The sequence below is a fragment of the Spinacia oleracea genome, chromosome 1 (genome assembly GCF_020520425.1).
Source record: "Spinacia oleracea cultivar Varoflay chromosome 1, BTI_SOV_V1, whole genome shotgun sequence".
NCBI lineage: Eukaryota > Viridiplantae > Streptophyta > Magnoliopsida > Caryophyllales > Amaranthaceae > Spinacia > Spinacia oleracea.
In genome coordinates this window covers 123,625,476-123,643,899 of record NC_079487.1, presented here as the reverse complement: position 1 = coordinate 123,643,899, position 18,424 = coordinate 123,625,476, and the positions used below count along the sequence as shown (strand labels likewise).

The 18,424-nt window shown below is 37.4% G+C and overlaps 2 protein-coding genes across 2 annotated transcripts; one reads left to right on the top strand and one right to left on the bottom strand.

Moving 5' to 3' along the window:
- Positions 1-15: 15 nt before the first annotated feature.
- Positions 16-2,860, bottom strand: LOC110774825 (UPF0481 protein At3g47200-like). The gene is made up of 2 exons (XM_021979418.2): positions 2,444-2,860; positions 16-2,273 (listed from the first exon to the last, which is right to left on the bottom strand). Exons 1-2 carry the CDS (start codon positions 2,465-2,467, stop codon positions 978-980), a joined length of 1,320 nt encoding a protein of 439 aa, XP_021835110.2. The 5' UTR covers positions 2,468-2,860; the 3' UTR covers positions 16-977.
- Positions 2,861-12,709: 9,849 nt separating this feature from the next.
- LOC110805829 (60S ribosomal protein L44-like) lies at positions 12,710-13,263 on the top strand. The gene has a single exon (XM_022011444.2). The coding sequence runs from the start codon at positions 12,773-12,775 to the stop codon at positions 13,088-13,090; it is 318 nt and encodes a 105-aa protein (XP_021867136.1). The 5' UTR covers positions 12,710-12,772; the 3' UTR covers positions 13,091-13,263.
- Positions 13,264-18,424: the final 5,161 nt, after the last annotated feature.

Below are 18,424 nucleotides of genomic sequence, written 5' to 3'. Positions count from 1 at the left end.
CCTCAGCTAATGAACTTGTATGTAAAGACGATAGAACACAAACAGTTTAAAAGCAATAACAGTACAAGCAATTTGTACGACAGTAAGAACGAGCAATACAATAGCAGGCAATGACTGAAGTAGTAATAATAGTCCAAAGGATCGTCTGAGTGAGCTTCATAGTTTGTTTCTCTGCAGATGGATTGAAACAGGTAGACCACCGCACCATTGTTGCCTAGGGAACTTGATATGATCCCACTGCTTAGAAGAATATCATATCCTGATTATAATCTAGTTAGCTATATGATTATGAACTGATTAGTTTGTTCCACAGATGGGACACTTCCTCAGGGTAGTAGTATTAGGACATCCATCAAAGGACATAATCCACAATGTAAGAATCTGAAGTATAACGACATTTCTCAGACACTGATAAATTTAGGAGAATAGTATGTTTCCCTCCTCTAACTTAGGGAAATTAACTTCATCTTTCAACTCTTTATCAACCAAAAAATCGCTTCTATTAACTTATCGGCATTGCTCAAACACCCATAATTCAGGACTGAGAGGCTATATCTCTCAAGTTGGTCTTCTTCCTAGGCAACATGTATTTCTTTTGAAAATTAAGTAATTCACCCTCCAACGCCTGCTGCCACCAGCCCTGCCTCCCAAATCAGCCACCCTTCCCCTTCTCATTGGAAGAAACTATAGGAGTCAGCAACCAATGACATTATTGGATCATACAATATCATAGCCATAGCCTTGTTCAGTTGTTCTTCTTCTCAACTCAACTAATCCTGCAGCCTTGTTAAACAAATACTCAAAAACCCACCCGCCCATATAAAACCATATTTTACAGTGATAACAATAAAGGAAACAAGGGAAAAGATGAGTCTCTAGGAACAATGACCAAACATGATTGTACTAAAAGTTTGTTGACATATACATGTCCAGCAATGCAGTAAAAACTCCCTGTGTAAAGAGTGCAAGAAGATACATCAGTGACGTTTAAAAGCAATAACAGTACAAGCAGTTTGTACGACAGTAAGAATAAGCAATACAATAGCAGCAATTACTGAAATGATAGTCCAAGGATTGTTGAAGTAATCATGTTTCAAAGTAGCCTTCCATCTATTCCAAGGCGCTTTTGAATGCGCAACCAGTCGCCTACATATATCAGTGTAATAGAATTTGTGAGCTTCATAGTTTGTTTCTCTGCAAATGGTGTTAAACAGGTGAGCAACCTCTTCATTGTTGCCCAACGCATTTGTTATAATCCCACTACTTAGAAGAATATCAACATCCTTAAGTGTAGTAATCAGTACATCCATCAAAAGGATATAATCCACAATGTAGGAATCGGAATGGTAATGGCATTGCTCAAACACTGATAAGTTTAACAGAATAGACTCTGTATGATCTTCCACCTCTAATTTCGGAATGTACAAAACCCCGTCTTTGAACTCTATATCAAGCAAAGAATCACTTCTATTTACTACAAATTTCACCCCTGCGTCATGGAGATCCCCTACACCGGGAGGAAACTCCCAACACGCGTCAACACGTGATGGGACGTAATTTGGGTCTCTAACAACTCTAGGGAGAAAATAAGTTCTCAAGAAATCAACAAAATGTAAGATTTCACGCCTTTTGAACCTCTTCGGAAGCTCTCTTTTCCCTATTAAAACCTCGGAAGTAAGGTCACTGAAAGGGATAGAGCTCTCAGAAGACTCATCATCGTCTTCAAAGACGAGATCATATAAATTTTCTAGGACGAAAAATGGGAGTTGATTCTCGACTAACAATAAGTCGCGCCTAATAACATGTTCCAAGGACGGCTTACCAAAAATACGGTCATCCTCATCCAACGTCTCCCAATACCAATTCAAGAAAAACTCGATAATAAAACAAGAGTCAAGTAACATCATTTCCACAAACTCATCACTACTCAAAGTAATATTCTCAATGTAGCACTCCCTTGCATCAATCTCCCATTCTTTTATAGCTTTAAGATAGTCTTTAAGTGTTTTCTCCTCATTTCTCCTAAGAAAGTTTTGGAGATACCTTAATTTTTGCTCTTGTAACCCTTGTAAACTTTTCGTGCCATAATGGAGGGGCCCAATTGAAATAAGCCAAGGTTTATAGGCACTTAAATTGACATTTCTTAGTGTTCTAGGGACTCTATAGATGCAACATTTGGAAGAAAGAGGGGGTAATTCATCAAATCTTTTTCTTATTGATTTAGCCAATTGATGAATTCCATCTTCCATCTTCCCAATTGGTACCCTTTTTCTCTGAACCAATAAAAACAAATTAACCCATATCAATCAATCAATCAATCCAATCATTTCATCCCATAAACATATTACACGAACAATTTAAAAAAAGCGAAAGAATTCCTTTACAACGATTGTAACCCATGTAAAAAAATACGAATCGGATTGAAATAGTAGAGTGGTGTTACCTTTTTGGGAGTTTTGGAGCTCATGAGTTAAGGTTGAAGCAGCATGGATCAATTAATTAATGATGCAAGCTCCAAAATCAATGAATTAAGAGGGTAATTAATGATGCATGAGATCTGGATTAGTGATGTGATTAAGCGTAATGAGATGGGGAGCTGGTGAGAAAAAAGTGGTGGGAAAGTATGTTTGCAAAAAGAAGAGAGAGAGATGGAGAAATGGGGGTGTTTTGTTGGATTTAGGGAGATTGGTATAATTTTGGAATAATCACATGTTTTATTATCAAAAACCCCCAAAATATCTTTATTAAATGTAAAAAAAATACCCAAATAAAAAATTAAATAAATGAGACAATTTGGAAAAAGGGGCTTGGAAATTTCGTGGGTTTTGGATTACTAAGACAAGTGAGAAGCTTTATTTGTGTTAGTTTATGAAAGGAAAGAGAGGGTCCAAAGCTAAACGACAGTATTTCAAATGTGAACTAATTAATTGGTAATATATTGGCAATCTGGCATGCTACGCACCGAGAATCGGGGTTTGATGTAATTACTTAATACGGAATACTAATACGGTGTAGTTTAATTAGTGGTAAGATTGAGTAAAATTAATGTCAAGATCACCACGTTTGATACTTTGGTAGCTTATGTGTGATTATTGTGTGATGACCAAGCTAGTAGAAAACGTCACATATTGGCACTGGTCAAACACTACCGACTTTGCTTTAGTTAGCTTAGCCATCGCTAAATAGGATGTCCATTAAAAAAAACACTTGGTATAGGAACGTACGAGTTATCATTGTCGATTATTTTTTAGTTTTTTTATTTCGAAAGTTACATTATTTAGATTGAATAATGAACAAAAAAATATGATTACCAATTATAATCATGTTGATTTTGAAAACTAATAGCAAAGCTGAAACTACTTGAAAGCTTAGACACTCGTATTATCGTATCCGACAAAAACCAATTGACCACTTGTTCATATCAAGGTTGTATGTTTCCTAACAAAAATTGATGTATGACCTATTAAATTTGTTAGAATAGAGGACGGGGTTGGTCAACCCAATAAGCAGGAGGAGATTTCGGTCCATTTCTAATCTAAAGGAGGTAAAACAAACACTGTATGTGATTATTTTTTTACTTAATATAATATTTTTAGAGATAAAAATACTAATATAGTGTGCCTTCCCCTCAAATTTTCATGTTTGTATTTGTTAACATGTAACCATGTGTACATAAACAATTAATCTATGAGACATATTGTTGGTGTATATACTCCTACTGCAGCCTCTACTTCATGCACCATACAACATCATCATGCAGTATACAAGCCAGCAAGCAACCACCCTTACTGCACGAAGCTTCTAGAAGGAATCAGCTCAACTAACTCCCCTAAATTCTAGGAATTCTGTTAGCTTATTGTTAGCACTGTAATAATCAGTTAGAGTTGTATCAATGCTGATGTGTAGGAATGCTGGCATCTGATTGGTTAGACCACGTAGCATTCAGTGTATATAAACTCATCATTCTGTAATTATGATTCAATCAATAAGATCAGTTTATGATTTCATCAAACACTCTTCTCTTTCTCTCTCTCTCTTTCTGTCATTGTGCAGATTGTCAGTAGACAATCAAGGTTAAATATCAACTGTGAAGTTGATTTTAACATGGTATCAGAGCAGTTGATCAACTGATCCTGCTGTTTTTCGTTCAATTGTTGAATCAATTGAAGTTTTTCAATCACTCTTTTCTTAGTTTTCTTCTAGAAAATTCAATTACAAGATGCCTGCTGATCAGCAAACAGATCAATCACTAAATCCTAACTCTGCTTATTATCTAAGCAATAGTGATCTGAATGCCACAAAACTGGTGAGCATTGAATTTGAGGGACAATACTTTAATGATTGGAAAAGGTCTATGATGATTGCGTTGTCAGCAAGAAACAAATTGTGCTTCATTGATGGATCCTTAAATCAACCAGCAGCAAACTCCACCAATTACAGATTGTGGTGCAGATGTAATGACTTGGTGATATCTTGGATGTTGGCATCTCTTGAGCCTAAGATAGCAAGAAGTGTCTTGTACCTCAAAACTGCAAGAGAGATATGGCTGGAATTGGCTGACAGATATTGCAGAGAGTTTGGTCCTCAGTTGTATGCAGTACAACAACAGTTAAGTGAGTTGGTTCAAGGAGAGGATGAAGGAATTGCTAGTTTTTTCACCAAGATCAAGCTATTTTGGGATCAGTTAGACGATTTGGAACCTTTGCCTACATGTGTGTGTACTGGTTGTAGCTGCACATTGACACAACAGCTTCTCAAGACTCAACAAAATCAAAGACTAATTCATTTTTTAATGAAACTGAATCAGAAGTATGAGCATCCAAAGAGCACAATATTAATGATGAATCCTCTGCCTACAATTTCTAAAGCATATGGCCTTTTGCTTCAAGAAGAGCAACAGAAAGAGATGCATGATGTCAAACATCAACCTAATCCAGAATCTACAGCTTTCAATGCTAGAAGGTTTGACAAACCTTACAAACCTCAGTATGTTTCAAATTCTGGTGCTGGATTTCAGAATGGAGGTAATGCAAATCAATTCAGGAATGCAACTAGAAACAACCTGTTTTGTGATCATTGCAAAATGAAGAATCATACTATTGATAGATGCTGGAAACTACATGGTTATCCTAAAGACTTCAAGAACAAAGGAAAGAGAGTTGCAGCTGCAGCTTCACTAGATGATTACTCTCTCAAGGAAACACAAACTGAAAGAGAACCAGGAGTAGTTCATGCTACCTTCACTGAAGAACAATACAGCCAGTTAATGCAGTATCTGAACAACAATCAAGTTGCTAATCAACCTGAGAATTCTGGATCTCACTCACTTGGTTTAGCTGCTACCTCACAACACAAAGGTATTTTCTGTCTATCTGCTAATTTTAAGAGAAATTGGATTTTAGATAGTGGTGCAAGTGATCATATGTGTTCAAACCTATCTTTATTTGATTCTTTTGAAACTGTGAGTAAAGATCAGCACACAATCACTATTCCTGATGGCACTGAATTACAAGTCAAACATAAAGGAGTTGTTCACTTAGGTCCAAATATCATTCTCAAGCATGTGCTGCATGTTCCAGAGTTTCAATTCAACCTGATCTCAGTATCTAAATTGTGTTGTGATGCTGGTTGTTCTGTTTCTTTTACAAATAATGATTGTGTTCTTCAGGACCTTTCCAAGAGCAAGCATACTCTACTTGGTAGGTTACATAAGGGATTGTACAGATTCAATGAGGATTTGATGATTTCAGACACTCAATTCTCTCACAATAACTATGGACTCTCAACCACTGGATCAGCAGCTGTACAGGAAGCCAAACTTTGGCATCTTAGGTTGGGACATATGTCATTTGGAAAAATAAAGAATCTAGATGGAGTTGATGTACCAGGATGTTTAGCAGAGTCATTTTGTCAAATATGTCCACTAGCTAAACAGTCTAGGTCTCCCTTTCCAACTAGTTGTATCAAAACCACTAGACCATTTGAGTTGTTACATATTGATGTATGGGGACCATACTCTATTGTTGATACAGCTAGGTGCAATCAATTTCTCACCATTGTAGATGATCATACAAGAATGACTTGGACTCACCTTATGAGAAATAAAACTGATTCATTGCAGATTATGACTCAATTCCTTTCTTATGTTGAAACACAGTTTGGTTTTAAAATTCAGCATATTAGATCAGACAATGCTCCTGATTTGATTGAAGGAGGAATGAAAGAACTATTTCTATCTAAAGGCATTTTACAACAGAAGAGTTGTAGTTACACACCACAGCAAAATGGTGTTGTTGAAAGGAAGCATAAACACTTACTTGAGACAGCTAGGGCTTTGTTCTTTCAATCTCACTTGCCTGATAAGTACTGGAGTGAGTGCATACTTACAGCTACATATCTTATTAACAGGATGCCTTTAAAGAGCATACAATTTTGTACACCATATGAAAAACTCTTTCATAAGAAACCTGATCTTTCTCATTTGAAAGTGTTTGGTTGTTTGTGCTACATCACAACTCCAAAACTTAACAGGTCCAAGTTTGAACCTAGAGCAGACCCTTGTGTTTTTCTAGGATATCCATCAGATCAAAAGGCTTACAAAGTCCTTAATCTAGCTACACACAAAATTACAACTTCTAGAGATGTTGTTTTTCATGAGAAACATTTTCCTTTTCACTTCTCTTCTGCACCAACACAAACCTACAAAAATAAATTTTTTCTTCCCATCCATACAGATTTTACAGATTCTTCACATTATCCCATCTTTGATCAGAACTCATCTGATCAACCTTCTAATTCAACTTCTGACACAAACACAAATTCTCCTACTTCACATTCTTCTCATTCTTCAATTCCTATCTCCACCACTCCTTCTTCTAACCTTCCAAACTCACCTCCTACAGCTACAATTCCACATTTTAATTCTCTTGAATTCCCTATTCTACCTTCCAGAAGGTCTACTAGACAAACTCAACCACCATCTCATCTCAAAGATTATGTCTGTCCTCCACCAAAAAGACATTGGTGTAATCTTGTGGCCTATGATAGTCTACCTGACAAACAAAAGGCACTCATTGCTGCACAGTTGGAATTGATTGAGCCTACTTCTTATTCAGAAGCAGCAACAGACAGCAACTGGATAGCAGCTATGGAAAAGGAAATCACAGCTTTGGATAAAAACCATACTTGAGATTTTGTTGTTCTTCCCAAGGGTAAAAAGGCAATTGGATGTAAGTGGGTTTTCAGAATTAAAAAGAATGCTGATGGAACAATTGAAAGATATAAGGCTAGGTTGGTTACCAAGGGCTTCACTCAGAAGTTTGGTATAGATTATCATGAGACATTCTCTCCTGTAGTCAAAATGTCCACAGTCAGGTGTTTAATCTCATTGGCTGCCAGTAAGGGTTGGAAATTGTTCCAACTAGACATTAATAATGCCTTTTTACATGGAAATCTTGATGAGGAGGTGTACATGAAGGTCCCAGAAGGTGTTACTGCCCCTCATGGTCATGTTTGCAAGCTGACTAAATCACTTTATGGTCTAAAACAAGCTTCTAGACAATGGTTTGCTAGATTGCTTCATGAACTCACTTCTCAAGGTTTTAAACAATCTAAGAATGATTATTCTCTCTTCATTAAACATGACACTGGTGACATCACTATAGTGGCAGTATATGTGGATGATATTATCATCACAGGGTCCAATCCGGCTACCATTTGTGCTCTCAAAACTCATCTTCATCACACTTTCAGCATCAAAGATTTAGGTCTCTTAAATTTCTTCCTTGGTATTGAAGTTTGTCACACATCAGAGGGATATGTTCTTACTTAGAGGAAATATACCAAGGAGATGTTACAGGATTGTGTTTTAAACATTTCAAAACCAGCTGTTACACCTTTCCCTTTGAATCTGAAACTCACTCCTGATGGTGATCTTTATCCCAATCCTGAACTGTATAGATGCTATGTGGGCAAGCTTAATTTCTTGACACATACTAGACCTGATCTAGCTTTGGCTGTTCAATCCCTCAGTCAGTTCATGCACTCCCCCAGAATCCCTCATGTTGATGCTCTTATTCATACACTGAGATTTGTCAATCACACTGCTGGTCAAGGCATTCTTCTTAAAGCCACTGACAAGCTTACATTACAAGCTTTTTCTGACTCTGATTGGGCTGTTTGTCCTACAACAAGGAAGTCAGTCACTGGTTACATCTTACTCTTGGGCAATTCTCCTATTAGCTGGAAGTCCAAGAAACAGTCTACCATCTCTAAAAGTTCTTCTGAAGCTGAATGTAGAGCCATGTCTCAAGCTGCTAGTGAAGTTTCTTGGATTGTTAGGTTATTGGAGGAGCTTGGTGTTTCTAACCTACAACCTGTTCAACTCAATTGTGACAATCAATCAGCCCTTCACATTGCAAAGAACCCCATTTTCCATGAAAGAACTAAACATATAGAGGTGGACTGTCACTTTACAAGGGATAAAGTTCTTGAGGGTTTACTGCAGCTAAGTTATCTTCCAACCCAACATCAGTTGGCTGACATCTTTACTAAGATACTTCCTAGTCCTCAACACAGACTTCTCTCCTCCAAACTTGGAATGACAAATGTTTCTCCCATCCCAAGTTTGAGGGGGGGTGTTGGTGTATATACTCCTACTGCAGCCTCTACTTCATGCACCATACAACATCATCATGCAGTATACAAGCCAGCAAGCAACCACCCTTACTGCACGAAGCTTCTAGAAGGAATCAGCTCAACTAACTCCCCTAAATTCTAGGAATTCTGTTAGCTTATTGTTAGCACTGTAATAATCAGTTAGAGTTGTATCAATGCTGATGTGTAGGAATGCTGGCATCTGATTGATTAGACCACGTAGCATTCAGTGTATATAAACTCATCATTCTGTAATTATGATTCAATCAATAAGATCAGTTTATGATTTCATCAAACACTCTTCTCTTTCTCTCTCTCTCTTTCTGTCATTGTGCAGATTGTCAGTAGACAATCAAGGTTAAATATCAACTGTGAAGTTGATTTTAACACATATATATCTTCCTTTGCTACCAATTCTAAACAAAACATTATAAATGAGTATATCATCAAGGTAGACGTTGAGAATTTTTTGATTAATTTAGCTACCCATCTTTCATCTAACCATCACTATCCAATGAACACTCTAAAATGTTTTTCAATGAGTAGTTAGTTGCTGATATTGGTTTTATGGTTTAGTCGGCGTCCATTAAAAAATCGTCAGAAAATCAACAGGCTTCCCTTGAAATACTTGACTATTCTATGTCCAAAAAAATAAAAAATAAAATAAAACTATACTATTAGTAGTGATTATTATTAATATCGTCATCAAAATGTCAAGTAGTCATCTAGATGATCTATATTTTGGAGGCATGGAGCCACGCAGAGCTAGGCATGGGCAGAGCCAGTATGATGACTGTCCGAGCCCGACACAAAATTGGTATAGTACGGGCCCATTCCAAACCGGATACGATAATGGGCCATAGGCCATGCATGAACTTCATTTTAGAAACTTGATACTGGCATCAGAGGCCAACCTTATTTTAAACAATAACAAAACAAAAAAATCTTAAAATAATAGTAAGAGAGCTTGTTATCATGACACGATCCAATCTGGAAAGGCACGTGGGGCGGATTTTGCATGGACCTTATTTATGGAAGAGATCGGCAAGACAAGACTTTCCTTAGACCCGTTTAGGCACGATTCGTTAAAGCCTACACAGTAACACGGCCCGCCATGTGCCCAACTCACACATGCTTCAAATTATTTTATGTATGAGTGTGATTTCTATACCAAACAACTGTTAATCTAGTAAGGTTTTCGCATCACCCCACAGTTGAATATTTTGGCCTTGTTTGATAAAGAGATGTTTAGGAGATTTTTTGAGGTTTGAACCACTTTTAGAGGTTTGACTAAGTCAAAACCTCTAAAAAGAGTGTTTGGTAAAATAAAAAATTTGTTGGAAAGAGGATTGAGCTAAAACCTCTTATTTTGAAATAGCTCATTTTCACCAAAATTTTTGTTTGGAGGATCGTTAATGTAACATTGTAAAAGATTTTTTGTCAATAATTACTATTCTTACCTAACAAAATAAATACTCCGTAAATGTTACGGAATATAAAATATAAGTGTTCATTAATGTCATTTTACACAGTACAATAGTTAACAGCTTTTAGCAACCTCTATGTGTTATCACATACATTTATGCAAACAGGTAGTCACTTCTGCACTTAAATCTGCTTAAAAAAAAGGTAATCAACTAACTACCAGCTACTAATGCAAACAGTAAACAAATAAACGCCAAACTCTAACAGCCAAATATGGCATTTGCCATTTTAATTAACTCCTCATTTTAAAGTGGAATATTTCATGATGGGTATGAGGAGGCCTATGTTGCATCCACACTTCAAGCATACAAAGGCTTTCATGTGAAAGAGCGTGATAGAGTATAAAACTAATCTTGAGGCATCAACCATCAACTTAAACTTTTGGTTGAGTTGATCCTCTGACACTAAACTAGGTTGACTCGTGTGAGGTTCTAGCTTGATATGTACTTCTACTTACTCCTAAAAAAGGTGTGAAATTTCTATGAATACGGCATATTGTTTTCTTAATTGTGAAGTTTATTGTATTTTGTTAATTAATTTAAACTGATTTGTATTGTTTTCATTTATTCTAATTTTACTTGTTTTGGCATACGATGTTGAGACGTAACTAATAATTTTAATTAATGATGATAATGATTATTGGTGCTATTCTCATTGTTTATTTTACATGTTTGTATTTTTCTAAGTTGTGGTTATAGTTAAAAGGTGGTTTCATGATGATGACTATGTTGACAATTACAAGTAGCTATATTTTATAGTGTCTTATTTTTTTATTTTGTACTTGTAAAATAAAAATAAAAAATTAATTTCAAGTGTAGCTCGAGCTATTTTTTAACTTAACTTTAATTGGTGTTATTAAACTATACGTATTTTTATTAGATTGAACTTTTTTTTTTTTTTTTAACATTTTGTGTATAGGTTGACTAAAATACTTCTTATTATAAACAAATGGATCAAAATGTTGTTGGAAATTCTCATTGGGAAACACAAAGGGAAAAAAGTGAGTGAAAATAAAAGAGTCTCACATGGAAAAAACTCTTCATATTCTCCTTGTTATTAATTGGGGAATGAGTGTAACTCTTATTTAAGAAAGCGTGAGAGTGGTATGGGTGGACACATCACACACGCGCGCGCGCCGGGCCGGGCTCGGGCCGTGGGCCTTGGGCCTTGGCTCTTGGGCTCTTGGGAATGCGGTTCGCGGGCGTGGGGTGGGTTTTGTGGGTCAACCCTATTCTTTTTGGTAACTGGACCGTTTTGGTTAAGTCAATGTTTCTGATCGTTTTTTGCTGTTGCAATATTCATTCCCTCAGCCGTCTTTGTCTGTTGAGTTGCTCTCCTTCTCATTACTAAATCAGAGTTTTAGTTTCCTTCAAACACTGAAAATCATTCACACAAATACGAAAACACATTCTTTCTCTCACAAAAAATTGCTCTCGGTTTTGGGCATACCTTCTGACTCCATCCGGCTTTGTGAGTGCACACAACGCCGGAGTTGCGCTAATCCTGGAGGGCGAACGCATTCTGTTCTACTGCACCGGGAGGTAGCGTGGAATCGTCTTTTAGGACAGTGGGTGTCCACGACGCAACAATTGTTCTTCGTTCAGTTCATCGAATCAGGTAAGTTTGTTCTAATTTTTGATTTAGTCGCAACAACTGTTACATGTACAGTTGCCCTTAAAGTGGATCGTCAGTAAGTTAAGAGGGCACATGAGATAGCAAACAAATGTCGTTCCCTTTGTTTTTGTTTTTCTTGTTCGTTAATTTAGTTTGTTGGTTATTGTTTAGCTATTGTCAAAAATAAAATAAAAAATAAAGTCTCGGTCTTTATAGCTACTTGACTTAAAAGTGTAGTTCGGTCTTCATCTTTTTCTTCTATAATCACCCCTACTCCGAATCTACTTGCTATCTAATTATATGATTAAAACTAAAGTCGGGTTCACTTTCTTGTATACTTGTAGTCCCTTTTTCTTGCCTTATCCATAAGACTTAAGTATTATAGATTGCATATGATGCATACACAATTCCGCCTGAAATTCCTAAGAATCATCATTATTTTTAAAAATCGGATTCAAGTGTGTACAAATTGCATCTCGATCTCTTGTCATCTCTCTCTTAAGCTTTCCCTAATAGCTAAATATAGAGTTGTTAAAAATTCATCTGACCTTGTATGACTCCTAACACTATTAACCTACTTTTTAATTAACCCGGCATATCTCATAGTTACTCAAATATCCACTGAAATTCTCGATTTGATAACTACACTTTCAACTCCTGTCAACTGGTAAGAGAGTTGTTGCATTTTAACTAAGGTTTTGTATCAAACTTTGTACTTGAAAACATTTGTTGGAGAGTTACCCCCAAATTAGAATTGTCTCAATTCAAACCGGAATTTAATCGAAATCTAGTAATCCCTTGGCCCAAGATTATCGAGTGCGGTTGCCGTTAAAATGTCCACATCGAAATCTTATGGGCTTACCGACCTCTCAAAAAATTGAATAAAAAAAGCCCACCACAAGCCCAAAGTTTCCAAAACCCTAATCACCTCTAAATCAAATGATCCCGTGATTCCTCATTCACTTTCTCTCTCCACCCCCATTTCAATTTCTAGGGTTTGCACTTTCACACAGCAAAAATGGTGAACATCCCAAAAACGAAGAAAACCTACTGCAAGAACAAAGAGTGCAAGAAGCACACAACCCACAAAGTGACCCAATACAAGAAGGGCAAAGACAGTTTGGCTGCGCAGGGAAAACGCCGTTACGATCGCAAGCAATCTGGCTATGGCGGTCAGACTAAGCCTGTTTTCCACAAGAAGGCTAAGACTACCAAGAAGATTGTTCTGAGGCTTCAGTGTCAGTCGTGCAAGCATGTGTCGCAGCACCCAATTAAGCGTTGCAAGCACTTTGAGATTGGTGGTGATAAGAAGGGCAAGGGTACTACCTTGTTTTAGATGTTTGGTTTCTCTCTCCTCAATGTTTCTTCTGGTTTTAGAAGTTTAATTTTGATGAGTTTTTCGCGTTAGATTTGGAAACGATTTATGCTTTCTGCAATTTTTGTTGGATATTTTAATTTGTGTACGGATGTTATTGCTGAAATGAATTAGTCTGTTTTTATTTATGATTATTTGGGTTTTTTTTGTTGTTTATTGATTCACGCCCATTTGCCTTATGATTTCAAGCGTTTTGATGATTTGGATTTCAAGTTTAATGAGTTTGTTTTATTGATTGATGCTGGGTTTTAGGAATTGTTAAATTTTCATGATTTGGATGAAAAATAATTTGGATAAATCTCAAACTTCGAGGTTGTTTCCACCTTTTGTTGTTCAGTTGATCCCTTCCGATCTCTATGTTGTGCAATTTGGTACAAACTTCTGTTGTGCTGCATCACACTTTTCATTAAGTCATTACTGATTACGGAGTACTATTGTTTTGCCTGTTTTGGCTTTGATTATTCGCCATTGTTGGGTACTTTGCTGTTTATATTTGGGCAAGTTCATAACTTGAGACAATGAAGCTATTAACTGTAGAAATTTGCTGGCCCTTTGTTGTCTGATATCATTTGAGTATGCTGGTATAAATCACTTTGAATCAGCAAATATTGAAGTAAAGACTCCTGCTTCTTAGTACAGTGAGTCAGTGACCCCGTTTTACTCATCTGTGCAATGTTGATGATAAGGGCGAGCCAGGGAGGGGGTTGAGATATCACTTGTGATGTTCATTGTAGTGACCTTTCTACTGAGAGTATACACAAATTTAATTGCCAATTAAACCAGAAACGTCCTTCTTTCATATCATTATATGGTAAAAATTACAAATAATTAGAAAACTTGAAATTTTCATTTTTTCCTTTAAAATGACGTTTAGTGGACTAATCTAGTAGCTACTCAATCCATTTTTCTTCAAGTTCTTGCTTAAGTTGTATCTGCCAATTGTTCATCAATGTTAGACCAGAGACCAAGAACTGAGGCTACGTTCACATAGGTTAACAGTCTATTAAATGTGTTAGAAAGATATGTTTTTTCACCTTCCAGCTGCCCTATGGATCATTGAAATGAAGGGGGCATTGCTTGCATTGTGTCACTTAATGAAGGTGGCATTGCTTGCATTGTGGCACTTAATGAAGGTGGCATTGCTTGCTTTGTGGCACTTATTTCATGAGAAGTTTGATGGTGGTGGTGGTGGTTTTCTGTACTGTGATGATGTGGTGCTGATCGATTGCGTTTCTTAGCGGGTGCCTTCACATGAGAATGGTGGCTATGAGGTGGCTTGGCATGATGATGTGATTGTTCCTGGTGATGATGAGATAAAGGAGGATGGCCATGATTATGACTACCATGATGTGTTGCAGTGCGGGGTCTATGGATAGTTGGCCTATGATATGATGTTGCATGATGGTGAGTTGTTGGAGTGTGATGTCCATGGTATATCGTTTGATGATGTGGAGCAGTTGGTAGGTGGTGTCTATGATATATGATTCCATGGTGGTATGTGGTGCCCCGATGGTGAGTTGGCTGTTCATGGCTGCGGTTTCTTCTTCTCATGTGATGTGGTGATGTAACATGGTTCCTCAAGAATGGCCTCCGGTGATGATGAAGGGCTGGATGACGATGGCTGTGATGTCTTCTATGATGATGGTGTCCATGGTGTTGATGAACAATTGGCTTAGGGTAATAAGGTGGGAAATAGGGGTGTGGATGCCATGGTTCCCAGTGATGATGAAATTGGCGGCGGTGATGTTCAGTAGAATGATGATGTTGGGAAGAATGATGGCTGTGGTGGATTGGCTCCAAATGGTGGTGTTGGGAAGAGTGGTGGCGGTGGTGGATTGGCTGCCAATGGTGGTGATGCTGGGAAGAGTGGTGCCGGTGGTGGACTGGCTCCCAATGGTGGTGGTGCTGGGAAGAGTGATGCCTATGGATTGGCTCCCAATGATGGTGTTGGGAAGTGTGATGCTTATGAATAGGCGCCCAATGATGATGTTCTCTCATATGGTGGTGACGACGGTGATGTGGTATAAAGAACTTATGTGGTGTTCTATGTTTGTGTGGTTTAAACTTGTGTGGTAGCTTAGGTTTATGTGGGTGTGGCGGCCTGAACTTGTGTGGCATCTTATGACATGGATGACACGGTGGAAGAATTACCCTTGGTGGTAAATGATAAGGTGGTAAAACTGTCTTGTGGTGTGGCATAAAATGTGGCAGTAAAAAAAGTTCATGTGATGGAGGTGGGGAGAGGATAAGGTGGTGGTAATTTTCAGGTGGTGGTGGTGGAGAAAGCACCTGTTGAGGTGGCAGTGGTGGAGAAATCATCTGTGGAGGTGGAGGTGGAGGTGGCAGTGGTAATGGGAGTGGTGGTGGAGGTGGATTGTAGTTGCCATTATCGGCCATAGTTACTGATGGAAAAGTGAGAAAAACAAAAGCGATAAGTAGTGAGACAAGGAGGGATGCCATTGATAGAGAGATGAGAAATGAGGGAAAGTGTTAAAGGGTTAGGTTAAGCTTCTGCTTAGGAAGTGGGTTTGGATCTCAATCTGAAGGGAATGTCCTTAAGTTTTAATCATGATTGGGGCAAAATATACGGCCCTTTTTAGGGTCAGCAATCTTTGTTGAAGTAACCCTTAAAGTAAGGGGAGTTTGCCTGCGTAAATTACTGTATCTCTCAACTGGATTATAGTTTATGGGTGAATGTATTTAGTAACTTTTTGTCACAATCTTGAAATCCCCTACAATTTTGACGGAGTACATGTTTTAGATTTTTATTAACTTCTCATTTGGAACTTAACTATGCTTTTAAGTTTAATTTAATTATAGATTTAATGTTAGTTAATGTAAACATTACCAACTTACCTTCCAACAAGTATGTTTTGACGAGTATAACTTCCACTTGACCACAAATAATTGTAAATCCATGTCTTAAAGGTTACCTAATTTTGGAAAGTTAATTTTGACATGTTTTAATACATCATGCACACCTCTGTTTGAGTAGAGTGTACAATATAGTTGTGTTCAAGGTTATTAAGTTTTGAAAAATTTATTTTAGCACACCTTGTTAATTTAGGTACATCTCCGTAGAAGAAAAGTAAATAAAATTGTTTTCTTGTAGCATTGTGTCTACAACTTTGTACATATGGAACTTGAGCTAAACTTTCTAGTTAATTTTTTGCTTAAAATTATACTATAAAAACAAGATGAGATGGTACAATTGGATTAACACCCTAATTTAGAAATAATAATAGAGCTACAGGTTTTTACTTTTTCATCCTCCAACATAAATTGGAAAGGAGTTTCTATATGATGTTCTTGGAGGTAGGGATGGCAATGGGTCGATCTGGACCGGGTCCGACAGGATCCAGACCCAAACCCGATTTTTAAGAGATGGATCCAGATCTGACCTAGATCCGTTGGGTCCAAAAAATCAGATCCAGACCCAGATCCACTGGGTCTAATGGGTCTAGGTCAGATTTGGGTCCTAAATGGGTTAAGCATATTTGTTTCCAAAAAAGTTTGTCCCTCATTTTTATTATATTAAATAATTTTTTCTCCCAATTTTTTGTATGTAAACGTTACGTTGCTTTAATAAAACCACTAAATATGGAATATTCGTTACTTTTGTTTAGGAAAAAAAATCATATTAGCCTTGTAATACAATAAGTATTTAAAGTTTCTAATATTATTATTTATATGTCACGTCAAACAATATTTAAATAGTTTAGCACCATAAAAACTGAATAAAGTTTAACACGTAAAGATTGAATCATATTTAAATTTTAATAATTTTAAAAAATAATTATATATATGGGTTTGTGAGTCGGATCTGGACCGGATCTGGATCTTTAATTATTGGACCCAGACCCAGACCCGCCCCATTGAACAAAGATTCAGATACGCTCCAGATCCACAGGGTCTAATTTTTTTGGACCCAGACCCTTATAAATGGACCGGGTCCAACCGAATATGGGTCGGGTCTTGGACCCATTGTCATCCCTACTTGGAGGTCTAATCTTTCCCCTCAAAAAAAAAAAAAAAAATGTTTGTGGAGGTGAGTATTTTCCTATCCCTTATCTCCCTCATAAGCCCAAGGATTGGTTTTGTTTAGAATTATCTTTTCCAATAGAATCCTAATATTTATAAAGCCTTGAATTGCTATTACTATTCACGCAATGGTTCACATACTATTTTGCCTTCGTTTTTTTTTTTTTTTTTGGTCTTATTCTTATCAATAGTGTGGGGTAATTATACTCTTGGTCATATTGTTACCATTTGTCTCATTTTTTTTTCTCTTTCCTTTTCTTCTTCCTTTTGGCAACCCAATAACTCATTGCACCAAATTTCTCCTGTCACTCTTTCTAACCTAGTTTTCCTCCGCCCTCTCGTCCCTCCTATAAATGTTACTTGTGAAATGCCACAATATCAATAACACAAATATTGTAAACGTAAGTATGATTTCATATTATTAACTAGTATTTGGGCCCGGGCTATGCCTCAGATTATTATGTGAATAACAAATTGACAATTAATTATTATATTATTCAATGAAATTGTGTTAGAATTTTTTTCACAAGATAATTATTCTATATTATATTAATATTAATTGTGGAAAAATAACATGTAAAAGGTTATAGCTCAAGTGGAAAACACTCTAGTGTTGATTGGAGGTCACAAGTTCGAATCTTATGCAAACCATATTTCAAGTAGATTGAGGGGGTGTTTGGTTCAGACGGGGTAACGGGAATGAAATTAAGAAAGGGATTAAGAGGGAATAGAATGGGAAACCCTTTGATATGTAGAGTTGTTTGGTGACATTTTATTTTCATCTCATTTCCTGGGGTATTTCTTCAACATTGCACCCCAATTTTTTTTTACCACCATGAACATCAATCTACGGCCGCCTGTCGGCCGTCAATCTTTCCCCATCACCACACCTCCCTTCAACAGGCGCCCCACTGTCTCCCCTCTCCTACTGTCGCCGCCTTCCCCCATCCACTTCACTCTCACGCCCCTTACTCTCCCATCTTCTCTTACGTCTCACCACCGTGTGATAGATTTTCGGCGGCTAGGGTACGATATTTCGGCTATGATTTCTGGTGGCGGCTATGATTTCGAAGGGGTTTAGGGTTTTTGGCGGCAATTAGGGGGTTCGGCGGCGGTTAGATGGGTCTTCCGGCGACAACTAGGGTTTCGCGGTGGTGTTTGAGGGAGATGGTGGTGGAGCGTGCCGGTGAGGATTTCGGTGGTGGTGCGGTGGTGTTTGAGGGAGACGGTGGTGGACTCGTGTCGGTGTTTGAG